General features: G+C 45.2%; 1 protein-coding gene across 1 annotated transcript in view; it reads right to left on the bottom strand.

Annotated features, from left to right (window-relative positions):
- ZDHHC2 (zDHHC palmitoyltransferase 2) overlaps positions 1-16,665 on the bottom strand; it is a 95,680-nt gene that overhangs the window by 24,694 nt on the left and 54,321 nt on the right. The window contains exons 8-9 of the mRNA XM_088478745.1: positions 6,787-6,919; positions 579-705 (exon numbers count right to left, since the gene is read on the bottom strand). Coding sequence (XP_088334871.1) covers positions 579-705; positions 6,787-6,919 — 260 coding nt within the window. The remainder of the gene's footprint in view (positions 1-578; positions 706-6,786; positions 6,920-16,665) is intronic.

Raw genomic sequence — 16,665 nt, 5'->3', positions numbered from 1 at the left:
CTGCTGCAAACACCTTCTTGGGGACACAATGGCAATGGAGACAACAATGGATGTAATTTTACTGAAAAAAAACCCAAACAAGTAGGGCTCCACAATTGTAAGACAGGATACTTGGAGGCCCATGATAAGCTTCCTTTGGTCATACAAGTCATTAATATTTGCTTTAGAATGTGAAAGGTATTATAACATAGTTTAAATGCTTAAGTTCGCAGGAAAAGTGCTTACGACATCAGCCGCTAAGCATCCGAGCCTCAAGGAGTGTGTGTGGAGCCTCTACACTATACAAGGTACACATAGAGGTGGCCCAGTGATAAACAGGGGTGAGTGATTATAGACAGGAGCCTGCAATGCATTTTTTGGGGATTGGATTTCAAACCCAGTTTCCATAGTCATTGGATCAGCATTTGAAATGGTTGTATTGATAAGTTAAACAAACACAACAGATTTGCCAATGATGAGTTGTGCTCTCATAGAACAAACCATCAGAACATTTTGGATAATTCATTACAAAAAAGCAGATTAGATTTGACTTCTGTAAGGTGGAAATACATTTAAGGTCTAATTCTAAATTACTGTACCTCGTAAACACAGGCAGCAGCCAATATTTTTTCTCATCCCCAAATACCTGTCGCAGGTTTTTGCTAAACCCAAGGCTGAAGCCATTTTTGTCTGTTCCATGTCTGAATATCGGTGATCTGAAAGCCTCTAGTACAAACAGGAGACATGTAGAAAGTTACAATAGTACAACCATTACATGGTACAATGCAGAACTGAAATGAGACACTATGGGGGGAATTCCATTCAGCGTGATAGACGTGATGTGCCGTTCCGCAATGACACATCGCGCCAGCTGGCATTGTAAGTTTTCTTTCTATGGGGTTCGAGGGAATCCTTGCGATGCCCTACCATATGGGCCAATATGTGCCCAGCTGGCAGCACATCACACTTAAATGAATTTCCCCCTATACATGGTAAATAAAATTAGATCAATAAAGACATGCTGCCATATATCTTCAACTTACTTTGTGGACAGTGATAAACAGATAATTTTGCTAATTGTTTAAAAAAAAAGTGACTTATGCATTTTCCCCCATTCGCTGCCTCCCTCTTACTTGTGACAGGCCAATGTTATTACATGCACGTAAGACAATAAGGTTCAGTATTTGTACAGATCTCACTGCTTCAGAAGTCCCAAGAAAACTTTTTTTTGGGATGGGCTTCAAATAGTAAGGTAGGACAGATTGGGACATGTCACAAATAGTCATTTTGGTGTATAAAATAAATATACACGATTAACGGAAAAGTACACCTATCGCCTACACACACTGAAATCAGCCATTATGCTGGCAGAGGCAAGATAATTATATCAACTTTGTGTCACAGGTTCCACAAATCCAGTTCCACTAAACCCAGAATGCTGCAGCAGTCAGCGACTACAGAGATAGCAGCATCTAGGATGCAACAGCTGTAAGTCTCCATCTAGCATGACCTTAACAGCTGACGTTGAAATGTGATGTGTCAAAACTGTTTAAAAGTAAAATAAAAGTTGATCACACATGCAAAATCATCTTGAACAATCTAAAAATAAATATTACAATGGTTTCCAAAACAAAACTCTAAAAAGGTGGATCTCCAGTCATAGACCACCCCCTCAAGTAAGGTAGAGACTTTCCTTCCGTCTTTCCTTACACCATCCTTCCTTAGATCCCTTTTAGGATGAAAGGTTTTTAGTAAGGAGTCTTGTAACTTACGAGTTTAAAATATTTCCTTTTTTATTTAATGTAATACGTAATATTGTCTTACACAAACGTCTCTTCCTTTGAATTTCAGCAGTCTTAGAAATTTTACTGTGCACAGAAAAGTATCCGCACCCTTATCCAAACTACCTTCGCTTCTAACTAATCCTTTCAATGTTACATGCACATAACTTTGTGAACTTTAATTTAAAGCAATTTGTATAGCAGGTTCCTTGGTCCTTAAAGTGTAAATGGAAACAAAAACATTAACAGGCAGATTCAATTAGCTACGAGCTGCCATCGGGGGCCCGCGTTTCGCATTTATTTATGCATTATGGTAAGTAGATTGTGTTCGCACCTTTATCAGGTGCAAGCAGATTCTGCCTTCAGAAGTTACCGCGCCGAAGCTTCCGCAGCTAACTGAATCGGCAAAGGAAAAAGAGGTAACACTTTTAGATATGTTTAGTAACACGTTGGTGCACATGTAATTTAACCCATATACTCAATATTATAAACTGCTGGAAAAAAACTGATCTCTACTAAATTTCCACCTTTTATTTTTAACAGAATCATTCAGCTCCAGAGTCTTATGTGCCAAGAGCAAACCAGTCAGATGTCCGCTAATTTTTTATCATATAGTATCTTATTTTTATGTATACTATACATTTCCCACAAGAGACATTATATATTATTCCTCAGATTATTATGGAACTAACCCCTGATTCAGAGCCGGACGCTCTGACCAGAGCGCTCGCTCTGAATCAGGGCCCACCTCCATAACTATGGAGCGTCCTCCTGGACGCTCATATAGCTGTGGGTCACCACCCACAGCCTATACGAGCGTGCAGGATGATGGTCGCGATAGTCTTGACCATCGCGACCATCGCCAGTGCGAGCAGAAGCCTGCGGTTGAGTTTCTCAACCGCAAGGCCAGGAGTGATTTTGGCTCTATCAGAGCATGCCCCCGGCACGCCCACCAAAGGGGGCGTGCTGTCAATCAACATCGACAGCACGCCCCTTTTGATCTGACACAACGAGCGAAGGAAAGTCCTTCGCTCGTCGCGTCTCGCGCATGCGCACAACGGAGCTCCCTCCGTCGTGCGCATGCGCAGTGCACACCATCGACCCACTTGCGAGCGGACAGCCGCTCGCGAGTGGGTCTGAATCAGGCCCTAAGTTTCATTTATCATAAAAAGTACAAAAACGTAACATACAGTATAACTATGATTACCACTGACTTCCGGGTTACATTGTATTTGGAGCAATGTCAGGCCTTTCAACGAGGAAGAATGGTTTAAAACCACTGCTGAAGCCAAATGACTAACATTGATTCTGCATTATGGGGCTGATTCAGTGTCGAACGCATATGCGACCGTGTCTGTGTCATTCGCCGCTGTAACATTGGCGACTTTATACTATTGCCGCTACTAAGCCCTCACCCGGTGTACAGACGTGCGTCTGAATGTGCAAGGACTGAGACACCCACTTTGAGCCTCTTAAGAGGCTCAAATATCGATTGGTGCCTCTTTAGACACCATCATCGGTTGCACCACCGAAACTTACACCAGCCTTATGTCAGGTGCAGATGAAGCATCTTTGTATGCAACCACTTTTAACAACACTCCCATAAGATGCAGCTTATCCATGAGTCTGAATAGCCCCCCTCCCCCGCTTAATATATTTCAAATAAATTTCAGACACGCTGCTTCTGAATCAGTACTGCGACTGTGTGCTGACAATCAGGACGCATGCAGAGCCATCGAGACAGCCACGTGGCCTGGATATTGAAGGGTGTGTGGCCAAATACGGGAAGCATGGCAACGCCCTCTCCATGAAGAAGTCATGGAAAACACTGACATGAAGCGGTGCTCTGCTCTAAAGGGGCACATTTGACTCCCTCAGAAGCTGGCCTGGGCCCCTGCCGGGCCTCTCCATTACGCCTGAGCCTGGGTAATTAGTGCCAATTCCCCCTTCCCCCCAAGCGCCCCCGGTCGCATGTGCGGTGTAACTTAGAAGCATGCACAGAAGAGAAACATTGCAATACTGTATCCGACTCGGCAGTGCACGTGACTCCGACTCGGCAGTGCACGTGACTCCGACTCGGCAGTGCACGTGACTCCGACTCGGCAGTGCACGTGACTCCGACTCGGCAGTGCACGTGACTCAGACTCGGCAGTGCACGTGACTCAGACTCGGCAGTGCACGTGACTCAGACTCGGCAGTGCACGTGTGCATGTGACTCAGAATCAATACTTGTGTGTTTTTACAGATATTGGTAGGGAGTTATCTACTAAAGATTTATTTTCCCACCTTTTTAAATCAAACAAAATCACTAGAAATGGCCAAAGTAAAAAAATAACAAAAACAGAAATTCATCAGCTCTACTCGCTGTTAAGTGGCAATTTTCTTTAGATTCATGTGGATTGTAGGAATGTCCATTGATTTAAATAAATGTGATTTCGCTAACAATGTTTAAAAAAATCCATTAGTTTCAATGTCACATTAATTTCAATGGAGTTTCAAGTGTGTGTTCTATACGTAGAAATTAAATTGAAATTAATAATAATAAAAAAACATCTTCGGGCTGGCGCTGTGTAAATTAATTAAAAAAGAGCAAAAACAGGTACTGTGGTTGATTGCCAGTAATTCAAGCCTGATAGCTGATCGGAACAGATTCCTTGGAGCGTGGAGATGGACGTGCAAGGACTATCAAACAATCGGATCATCTGGCAATCATCTTGCTACATTATGTGCCTATTTATACAAGGATAATGCTTGCGGCTAACAAGGCTTGATTGGCATAACAACCAATTGGCATCCTGTATGGACTTGAATATTAATTGTTACACTGCATTAATATATGAAAAGAAACTAACCTGCATACTAACTAGCTTGTGGCTAATTCTGACTGCCCTAATCCTACTAATACACAGAGGGCCTGATTCAGACCCGCTCGCAAGCGCTGAGCGCTCACAAGCGGGTCGATGTTGGCCCAGTGCGCATGCGCACGACTGAGCCGGCTCCGTCGTGCGCATGCGCGAGACCCAGATAGAGATGGGCAAGCCGTCGCTCCGGGTCTCGTACGAAAGGGGGCGTGCTGTCGATGGTGAGTGACAGCAAGCCCCCTTTGGTGGGCGTGCCTGCCCAGACGGAGGCGTTCCCATGGGGCCCGCCCCACTGACATCACAAGTCTGATAGAGCCGAAAGCACTCCAGGGCTTGCGGCAACGAGACCCTACCACAAGGGTCTCATCGCAAGCCCGATGGTCGCTATGGTTTTGACCATCGCGACCATCTTCCTGGCCGCTCGCTATAGCTGTGAGTGGTCACCCACAGCTATACGAGCGGCCAAGAGGCCGCTCTAAAAATTAAGAAGGATGGCCCTGACTCAGAGCGAGCGCTCTGTCAGAGCGTCCGGCTCTGAATCAGGGCCAGAAATCCAAGTATACACTGGGAAACGGAATGAAACCTTTTCAGTATTTTTGTGTATTCACAGCCTAATAAATGGTTATTTCTATATACAGATGTATCCACATACATCTATCATCACTACAAGCTTTTCTTTTCGTGCAACTTTTTCTCTTAAAATGCATTTTATTCGCAAAGTCGTGCAAACAGGACGCACAAGCAGCTTCTGCTGATTAAAATTATATGCAGCATGTCTATATTCCGTGTACGACTGCGGTTATATCTGCATGCGAAATGCTACATTACACAGCTACATAACATAGCATTTCGCAAGCAGATCCAGCCGTATTCGCACCACTTTGTGAATAAGATGCATTTAAGGGAAAACGTTGTGCGAAAAGAAGCTTGGCGCTACCGAGCCTCGTAACGGCATGGGGCACCTAGAAGGGATGTAGTTATTATGACGGCGGACGGGTTGCCCGCAGTCGAAATACCGACACCGCAATCCCGCAATGCGGACATAATGCCGATATCCCGATGGACATCAGGATACCGGCGTCGGCATCCCGAGTGCCGGAATCCCGTACGTCCAGACGACGGGTAAGTGTAAAGGTAAGCCGGGGATGGGGGTGATTAATATTAGGCACCCCCAGGGGGATTTAGGATTAGGCACCCGCTCGAAGCTAGTGTTAGCATGCGGGGAGGGGGGGTTAGAGATAGGCACCCCCGGGGGAGGTTAAGGTTTGGCATTTCCCCCCCGGGAGACTTAGATATAGGGTGCCAGAAGGGTTAGATACTTATCTAGTCGTGTTGGGATCTCCTGCTCTCGGGCTTCTGGAGGTGGTATTTGACCGGCGGCTAAAGAGCAGTCAGTATTTCAATACCATTTCCAACTAGAAGGGCTGTCTAACACGCAAGGAGGCTAGATGTATGTGGATATATCTGTATTAATGCAAAATTGTAAACAAATGGATCAATATGATGATATTTTGGGGTTTATATGCACAGCTGTTTTTAATGTGATTCATTGTTTGTTCTTTTTTATATGCTTTAATAATAAATCTCGCTGTTAATTTTGTTGTCAGTCAGTTCTTTCATTACACAATTACTCTACCTATAAAATCAGAATATACAAAGTATATTTACTAATACTGAACAGTACAGAGACTCCTTGTGCATCTCACCTTTCCTTTCCCTATATAACTCTTTGTGACGTGGCATTACATCACTGAGTGGCCGCATACAGTTCTTATAATTGCAAAACACCTGATTATTCTTTTTTTATTATTAAAAAAAGGGGGGAAGTCGGCCACCTAAAATCCTCTTCTAGCCCCAGTGCTATTTTGCAAATTAAAACCTAAGGCTATTTCCTAGGGTCGGTCCTGTTTTCTTTGTGCCACTATTCTTGCTGATTTTGCAGCAATCACCAGTGTCTGACATCAATGAATATATTTTAACGATGACTTCCACAGCGATCTTTCATCGATTGCCAATATATCCATACCTAACACTGAGTATTCCGTCAGTGCAGTGATTCTGCGATGTCTGCCAATTTTGGGGGCAGATTTGAGCAACCTGATTTATAGTCAATTTGCCGCGACTTGTAAGTCCATCGTGTAGAGCCCCCCCCCACTGTGACTTACCTAACGTTGACCGGTTCTTACAGACAAGCCAGCAGTGATAACCAAACAGGGAGGACAAGCTGACAGAGAACATGGCAGCGGCAAAAAATAAAAACATAATGTGGAACTTGGCTTGTGTGTCAGGCAGACCGTTCTGTAATAGGAAGGAGAAGGATGATCAGGCATAGAGAGGGCAGAATAGAAACACATTATCTATTCAGGAATTATGACCTTTTAGACACCGCAGTGAACAAAGGGGAAGCTGCTGAGCAACTAAAGGTCAACATTAGCAAATGTAACATTCCATTGAAGCAGGCAATTAGGACATTAGTTTTAATATTCTGAAAGCAGGTGGTAAATTAGATAAAAATGAAATATAAAATGTGCATTTATAAGAAATCAAGAGAACTTACTGAATTAATTATTCTAAATAATGGATCTCAGTTACAAAGTGCATTATATATATATATATATATATACGCACTGCAAAACACCCTAGTTTTGCTCTTGAGTGCCTGTGGCCGCACTGCACACATCAAGATGCATGCTTCGTATTTAGATATAAGCGCTCAGGTGTGCGGAGAGTCGCGCAGAGATGCACCGATGTCTCCAGGGACATACTACAAAAGTTCAACCTCCTACCAGCTTTAGAACCATAGCTTTCACTGCGTTAAGCTTTTGTGTTTCTCTGGGTTTAGCCTCATGTATTGCTCACATTGATCCTGACACTGAGGGATGAGAGTCTTTATTACTCATTCATGTATTTGCAGCTTTGTATTACACTGGCTAAAGTGGGCCCAGAAAAAGTGTTCATAGGACATTTTAAAAGAAGCACAGTTCAAAAGTAAAGTACTCCGGCAAGAAGAACCTGACAGAGGCTAAATGTACGATGTGATCTTCAATGTTTTTGCTGTTTGCAAAAGAATAATAAAACACTTACGGAGTGTTTATATTGGGCCTGATTCCAAGATTTACGCTATTGCAATCGCAACTACATTCTCTACCGGATCCCATTTGATAAAATTTGCTAATGCCTTCCAAAGCACAGCCGATCATAGGGACGCCCACTGCTGCCTTCTCATATCCATCCGATGACGTACAACCCTGCAAACATCGGGAACATCGGGCAGTCACGCAGCATGTAAGGCAGGTCTGACCAGCCACAAACACTGCAGCTCTCCTGACACGCAGAGAGCTCTCTTGCTGTGAAGGAGATCACAATGGCTAATTTATGCACGCACATGAAATGGCGCTTAAACGGCCCGACACACCTGCGTTTTTCTTACCTCCCCTCCGTTACCACCCCCAAACGCTAACTACCTGTTACTCACTTTGCGAGTGGTTTCTCTGTATGAGCATAATTGCAATGCAATAGCTACGCGCACAAAGCAAACAATCGCTCAATCAGCGTAACTATCGGCTTTGCGAATATCTCTGAATCAGGCCCATAGCTTGATTTAATATAATGTCTCTATTTACTTGGAAGATCAGCCACATGAAAAAAACTATATTTCAATAACACAGTATAATTTCTAAAATATTCTCAAGCTATATAACATTGGGGTGTAGCCCACCTTCGTTTTACTTCCCACAGAGCGTATCCAAATTTTTTTGTACAATAATATAAGAGAGGTAAACCACAGAAGACAGGGCACCTCTTGCTATGATAAGGGGGGCAAGCAGGGCCGGATTATAGGAGGGGCAGACGGGTTAGTCGCCCAGGGGCCTCCACATGTTGCTCCTACCCAGCCCACTCTGAACTCTCCCTGGCCTGGACGGCTCTGTGCAGCATAGCAGTCTCTCTAACGGCAAAAGCCCTCCCACCTACAAACCAGTCCACTGTCTCCGTCTTGCTGTCTGCGAGGGTGGAATGTGATCGGCGCTCAGCTCGCTTGTCTGGCCCCCTGTTCTCCTAGCGTAGGCTGCTGCTGCGTCTGCTAGGTTTCGGCGGCGATAGCCTCTCGGCAGAAGGAAGGTGGCGACCTGGTGCATGATTCTCACAAATCAAGACCACCAGGGTCCTAACAGGTAAAAGCACCGGTGCCCGATTCTTGGCCCTCTCCTGTCTGCGTGTGTCTGCCCTCTGGCCTCCCCCTGCCCATTGCAAGGGCAGCGGCTGTCCAGCCATCAACCTGGCACTGTAAGGTGGCACCTGGCACTATAAGGTGGCACCTAGCTGTCCAGACACCACCCTCCCCGATGGTCTCACTCGCAGTATGCCGATAAAAAAAACTGCTTTACTAAGTACCTGCCTGTCGCGAGTCCTTATTTTTACACCCGTGTTACATCTGATGGCCCGTACAGGGACCTGCACTGCTGTGTCACAGCGCAAACGCCAGACGCCTCCGGCATGGCAAAAAATCTGACAGGGCAGAACATTCGGTATATGTGAGTATTGTTGGTGAACCAGAAAAAACGTGGTTATATTAAGGTCACTGTGTAACTTGCTGTACAAAAACTGTTGTGTGTGTGTATTGAAAAAAAAAGTTACTTTCCTTTTTTTTTTCTACTGAGGTGCTAAAGACATGTCAAATGCTCCAGGTGTTGATTGCATGCTGTGTAATTAAAGCAGCAGCCGGAGCAGTCTCCTATGCCTATGTGGGGAGCGATCACGCTGATCGCGCCCCCCATTGGCTGTGCACCGGGTTGAAGGGCACACAACGCCCTCTTCCCCAGCACGCAGCGGCGCTTCGTGGCACTTCAAAAGATGATTTTATGTCATTTTTCTAAGGGGGCGTGTCCACGTCTCCCTCGATTAGGCCATGCCCCCTGTCACCTGGGCGGCTGTCGGCGGTCGTGACCACAGCTGCTGGACAGCTAAAGAAAATGTCTACCCTACCCAGAGGCGTATACCCGCGTATACCCTACCCAGACGTATACCCTACCCAGAAGCGTATTTACTGATATTTGAGAAGGTGGCACAGTGCTTAAAGTGGCCAGCGGATACTTGGGCTGATAGACTTGCCCCTATCTCACTGGTGAGACTCAGAAAGCCTATGCTGATTTGTCCTCTGCTGATGCGGAGAAATTACCTAGTCAAAAGTGCCATTCTGGTCAGGACTCACTCCTGCTGGGAAAGTGTAGCACTTCCATGAATGGGCCCTATTATCAGGGGTCCTGATTCGGAAGCAGGTTGCAGAACTTGCCATACAGGGGCGGAGTTGGCTCCACCTGGCGGTCTGCACTTCCGCTCAGATTGTGTAGACGGTAGTTATCGACCAGTGCATAAAGAGTATGCAGCGCTGGGTCATACACGCCGATCCTCAGAATCTAGAGGAGTTAGTTATAGTGTTGGAGCGGTATGAGACCGCAAGAAATATGGCATAAAATGCCGAAAAGGAAACCAGGGGATGGGCGTCCCGTTAAATTGGCACCCCACTGGCCTGTGTCCCTGTCTGCCACCCCTACAAGGAAACACCACTGGAGATTCCATGGTCGTCCGCTATGAATGCGGAGAGCCAGGTCATGTAAGGCAGGACTGTCCAAAGAAAACAAAGTATGGTATTGCCAGCATGGGCGCTATATATCCAACTTTCTATACTATGGTACCCCTGGATTCCAGACCCCCATTAATGTGGGAGACTGTTTTGCTGAATGGCCAAGAACTACCGGCAATTATAGCGATAGGGAGTGAGCTAACCCTGATCTCTGAGGCTGTCCTACCCAGGCCAGTAGAGAAAATGCCAGTGGTAGTTAAGGTACTCTGTGTACATGGTTCCACAGAAAACTTCTCCTTTGTGCGAGTGAGCTTCACCATAAAAGGGGGTGCATTTATGAGGCGGTAGCCGCGGTTGGACCTAAGCTCCTTTATCCACTCATATTGGGACGCAATTTCCCAGGATTTGCTTAGCTTTTAAAGGAACCTCAGAGACAAAGCAAGTGTAAAGTCCTTACCTCATAAAGGCCTTACCTCATAAAGTGGAGAAGAGTGGAAGAGCATGACCAGTCCTCTTTGGAGAGGGAATCTCTGGGCAATTCATATCAGAAGAGGATACTTTTACTCCAGACTGGGGTACTTTACCCGAGGAGAGAGATCTGCAACACTTTGCCCGGGTACAGCAAGATAAAAGTACCTTCAAGAATGTTATACCAAATACGGATGACGCCAAGAGTATGCTGGAAACCGCCTTTCCCCAGGTACCAGGGCACCTTTTTAGTTCGCCTGGACCTTCAGATGTCCCGCTGTTGTTAGCAGAACAATGAAAGAAAGCAGAGGTCTTGGTCCACAACAATCAAGATTTGTTTTCTTCCCTGCCGGGACACACTACTTTGGTGGAGCACGACATAAATATACCTGAAGGGGTGGTCTTAAAGCAGCGACCGTATCGCATTCCTGAGGCGCAGTGACAAGCTGTCCAGCAAGAAGTGAAAGAGATGCTTTGACTTGGGTTCATTGAGCAGTCCAGAAGTAGCTGGTCAAGTCCCTTGTCTTGGTTCCAAAGCTGTCAGGAGCAATACATTTTTGTAACCACTTTAGGAGTCTAAATCAAGTTTCCCGATTTGACGCATACCTGCTTCCACGAAAGGCTTAGTAGCTGTTTTATCACAGTCCATTGCGGGCGAGGAAAAGCCGATCCTCTACTTAAGTAGGAAGTTACTACCACAAGAAACAAGATACGCCATAGTTGAGCTAGAATTTTTGACAATAAAGTGGTCAGTAGAAGTCCTGAAGTACTATCTCCTGGGAAGAGAATTTGTCTTGGTCACGGATCATGCACTTCTAATGTGGATGTACCTCAACAAGCCCAGAATGACGCACTGGTTCCTGACCATTCAGCCAGGGCCGGCGCTAGGTGTCTCTGCACCCAGCGCCATCCCGTGCTTCCCCTCTGCCCGCTGCTTCCCTGCGTCCTTCCCTTGACCATAAAATTATACCTACAGAGGGTGGGTGGAGGGCGGGGATTTTCTTGCGATGAACCAGGCACCCCTGTGCGGCTGCACTGACAGAATGTGTCAGGAGCCGGGCCTGCATCCAGCAGTATAAGTTTGTCGTACAGCATCAGCCAGGAGCTCAACATAGAAATGTGGACGCGTTGTCCCGGAAGTTTGAGAAAGCTGAATGGAGACGGCCATCGCGAAAGATGTGCGCTACCCCAGGCATGGAAAGGCGAAAAGGGGGGATGTGTGGTGAGAGGGGTTATCTTTCACCTGAATTGCCCACATTCCTGTGAAGCCTGTGCAGTTTGCAGCAGCAAGGGAGATTTGATACTCCGGGTTTTCACAGTTACACAGGCCCAGCTGCAGTTCATCACTTAGACAGAAAGGGTTTAAAACTCTCATACACCCACTGCTCTGGGCACTGACGCTGACAAGCTCCCAGTTAGTAGGCCAAAATTCTGTAGTGCCAGGGACTGATGGTTTTGGCTATGCTGGAAGAGCATGGCAGACTGTGGCTGCAGGTCATTGCAGCGGACTAATCATTTAGCACTGGGAGTGCTGGGACGTTTACTTTTATTTGTTTATTTATGTTATGTGCCTGTGTGTCCAGGCCAAAGCCTATGTATGCAAAAGTGCAGTGTCTGCTGCCATTGAAGACACTGCTTTACCAAGTACCTGCCTGTCGTGAGTCCTTATTTTCACACCCTGTGTTACATTATATATAATAGCAGCATTGTTCTTTTTTTCATGATCTAGTGTTGCATTTATGACACCTGTTCATTACGTGATTACAGTCTGCTTTTAATTTTCCCATTTATTTTACAATTGTGATAACCTGAGCCTATGATGTTAATTCATTATTATTGAAGTTGAGACACTAGTGGGAAAAGCACAGCCAGCATGGTGAAAGGAGTCAGGCAGGCAGTTACTGTATGGTGTTGTTTTAAATATTCCTTTACAAACACGAGAGGCCCTAAACTGTCAGTCCCACCCACTAACACCCACAAACAGTTAGGACCCTCATTCCTCAGCCACCCTTCCAATAACCATACTTTAAAAGTAATGCATTAACAGCCTCCTCTCCTTTACACATGCTCCTCCTCCCAAATTATATCATTTTCATGAAATCCATCTTTAAAACTTCAAAACACATAGCAGCAGATGGAAGCAGTCACCCTTCTCCCCCTGCTCCTAAATCCATCCACGAGAGTCATGCCAAATTCAGCTTTAATCCTCACCAAATACACAGTAGACAGCAACTGCTGCTGTCACATTACCCCTGATTCATGCACCGCCATGCTACAGGTCAAACAGCTACCAGCATCATGTACTTAACTAATGCCAAATAGTACAGAGCAAGAACAGCCCTATCTGCTATAGCTACTGTTATTGGGACCTGGCACCAGTGCTTGATAGTGAAAAAGCAGGGACAGCACAGTGTGTAAATCAGTTTGGCACTAGACATAACTCCAGACATTATTTTTGGCACCACGCATGGCTTCCATTGGAGCCTGCCCTGCTAGCTGTTTACTGACCTGGAGCTGAACCAAAAAGCTGCCGCATTGGCACATGCAGTCGGACCCAGTTTAGTGAATATACTGCTGGGCATCATCTATGATTATGGTTATGAATTTTGTGACTCTTACCATGTGCCTGCTGGCAACACATTTGTAGGTTTTGGAACAATGCTGGGTAATAATAAGAGAACAATGTATTATTTCTACTAATGCATCTAACATTTTCCCCATAGAGTTTAAATCATATTGGGATCTTCCTGCAAAAAATAAAATAGTTGTTGATTTCACTATGTGCAGTACTGGTCAAAAGTTTTTCAACACCCCCATTTTCCTAGGTTTTATTGAAATGTATGAAGTTTAGTGTCTCAATGTACTCTGAAATTAAAGCATAGAACAAATAAACAATTGGAGGTAAAAAAAGGAAATCACAGAATTATTTTGTTTAACAAAATGTAATCTACTTTTTTGACTCATCAAAGTAACCATCTTTTGCAGATATAATGTCCGAACACACCGGTGGCATTCTTTCTACAATTGAAATCAAATATTGTTCTGGAAGTTCTTCCCAGCACCGATGCAGAAGTCCTTACAAATGTGATGCACTTGTAGGTTGCTTTGCTTTCACCCTTAAGTCGAGTTCATCCCATATCAGCTTGATGGGGTGTAAGTCTGGAGACTATGCTGGCCATTCCATGATTTGGAGCCTACTGTCTTCTTCTTTTCCTCAAAAATAGTTCTAACTTAGCCTGGAGGTTAGTTTTGTGTCTTTATCCTGCTGTAGAATGGACCCTACTAGGTAAAAAACAAAGGGTATTGCATGGAGCTACGGTAAAAATGCAAAAGAGCCCCAGACCACTTCGCTTCCTCCTCCATGTCTGAAACTTGGTGACACAGGGGTTTATTTACGGATTCGGTATGATACACCGCCGGCCGCATGGCCGGCAGTTCAAATCCCGGCAGCGCCAGCCCGACATGGAAGGAAATCCCGACAGTCTAGAAGGAAAGTACTTACTAACCTAACTGTACCCCCTAACCCTCCTTTAGGGTGCCTTTCCCTAACCTCCCCCCTGTGCCTAAACCTAACCCCCCCTTTCCCCGCCGCCTAAACCTAAGTCCCCGGGGGGGGTGCCTAACCCTAACCTTCCCCCGGGGGTGCCTAACCCTAACCCTCCCTCCCCCAGCCTAAACCTAACCTCCCGGGGGGGTGCCTAACCCTAAGTTCCCCCCGGGAACCCTGAACCTAACCCTCCCCCACGGCTGTCCGTGCTCAGCGCCCAGCATCCCTTCAATCGGGATGCCGGGCGCCGGTCTCCCGATGTAGGTTAGTTAACCCTCGCCGGGATTCTGTAGTCTAGATGACGGCGGTCGGCATTGTGACCGCCAGCATCATAAACGTATACCTTATTTACTAAGTAACGACTTTTATAAGCCACTGCCTCCTGGAGTGTTTAACCCAAAAGGGCAATGCTTTTACAAGCAGCATCTTAGTAAATAAACACACTGAGGCACCATCCTTTCTACTCAAGGATGTACAACATTTCTTCGTGGTGAACCAAAGATTTCACATTTTGATGTATCGGTCCATAAGGTCTTCTTCCTATCTTCAGTAGTCCATTGGCAGGGTCTTCATTGCTTGGACAAGTCTTTTTTATTGTTGCAGAACAGCTGTAAGATCTGAATAAGGCCTTTTTTATAACTCTCAAATTTACAGTTTTTGCTAAACTTTTTTTCTTAAATCTGAATTTTAATCATATTTAAGTTTTAAAAATATGAAATAGAGAAGTGGAAGTCACCAGATAAAGAAAATGTTTACGATTGTGGATAAGTAAAAACACAGGAACATATGGTAGTCACACCTCCCAGAGTGGGTAAACTGTGTAATACATTGACTCAATTGCAAACCAAACAAATATATGGCAGGTATGTTCAGAAGTGTGCCTATGAAAGGGGCAACAAAGAATGGCATATAGGGAACATAAAGAAGGGGACAGGATCGCTCTGAGCTGAGAAATAAGGATCCAATTTGGTTTGAGACAAAACGCTGTCTAGAATTAAGTGTGTGACTTGCAGATATCTATGTTACCGGTGAGTTTAAAACAAGAGGTCTGAAAGCCCCTGGGAGGGACCTAGACAGGGTGGTTTACTGAATGCATACCAGGTGTGAGGAGGCAAGGGAAAAGGACTTCTAGGACTTGCCTGCATGTTGAAAAGAGTAAACCCCATGACCCATTTCTGTGTTCATAAATTGAAGCCCTCAGTCTGCATAAGTCTCATACAGGAAGTTTGTCAGCAGCATACAGCAAGGGAGTGTTTCTGTTACAAAGCCCTCGTCCTTCCTCTCTAGAAAGACTGACACCAGGGCCCACCAATGAGAGAGATAGAGGGAAGTAGGGTGGTGCAGCAAGGGGAATTGTGGGAAGTGTGTGAGTACAGTGTGACTCTGGAGGTTGGGGTGGTCTCCTCTCAGTGTCTTTAGACATATAGCAGCTCCGTGTGCCCAGCTACAGCTGTCATTGCTGGCCAGGTAGGGAGAAGACATACAGCAACTCTGTGTGCTCTGCTACAGCTGCCATTGCTGGCCAGGTAGGGAGGAGATATAGAGCAGCTGGAAAAGACTTTACTGAACTCTGAGTGGACTGTATTGATTTAACCCTGCTTACTGTTTGCTGGATTTCTGTGTCTCCATAAATAAAGTTCATCTTGTCTTCATTATAACCTGCTCCACTGTGTGATCTCTGAACCCCAGGATACCCAGGTCACCCGGTATCCTCACACCAGGAACATCACGTCTGGAAAAAAACCTGTGCAATCTGGTATGAATGGATGCTATGATTTTTTCCATTGTGGCCAAATGGCAAACTCTTTTGATAACCATTTGCAGGGATAGAGGATCGGGGGAGCTTCCATTGAGAGCCAATAAGGCATAGAGTATCTGAGTAACTAACTTATCTGTCGGCTTGTCTATGGACACTATTGGGAGCCCCAGGAGGAAGGACCACAAATCTTTAGTGATTGCAACATTGGCGACCTTGCTTACAAGGGTTGCAGTGTCATCCCAGCAGCCAGTGATCTTAGGGCACATCAACCAAATATCGAGGAAATAGCCCACTTCACCACAGCCACTCCAAACATAGAGCAGATGAAGACCCCAATATTTTATGCAATCTGGTAAACACCAGATACCATCTATAATAAACCTTTTTTTTTTAGCTCTAGAAGTGTCTCACTTATCTCTGTACCATTTCAGTTTATTCATTAGACTTGAATTGCTTAAATTTGAATACACACTTGTAATATGAGGGTGTTCTAAAACTTTGCATGTGTAATTGTATTTTGTTAGTTCTTACTTTAAAAGTTAGCAATTGCTATACTGAAATCTCTGAGTTTACCCCCAAAATAACCATAGAAATTGGTGGAACGGCCAGTTCTGCTAAAAGTTACTGTTAAAATAATGGGCGGAAGAATAAGCAAAACAGATTATCTGTAGCTAGATGGAGCTTTATAT

The sequence above is a fragment of the Taudactylus pleione genome, unplaced genomic scaffold, assembly GCF_031769625.1.
Source record: "Taudactylus pleione unplaced genomic scaffold, aTauple2 ptg000218l, whole genome shotgun sequence".
Classification (NCBI taxonomy): Eukaryota; Metazoa; Chordata; class Amphibia; order Anura; family Myobatrachidae; genus Taudactylus; species Taudactylus pleione.
The sequence above is the reverse complement of the archived record's forward strand: the minus strand, read 5'-3'. Positions and strand labels throughout refer to the sequence as shown.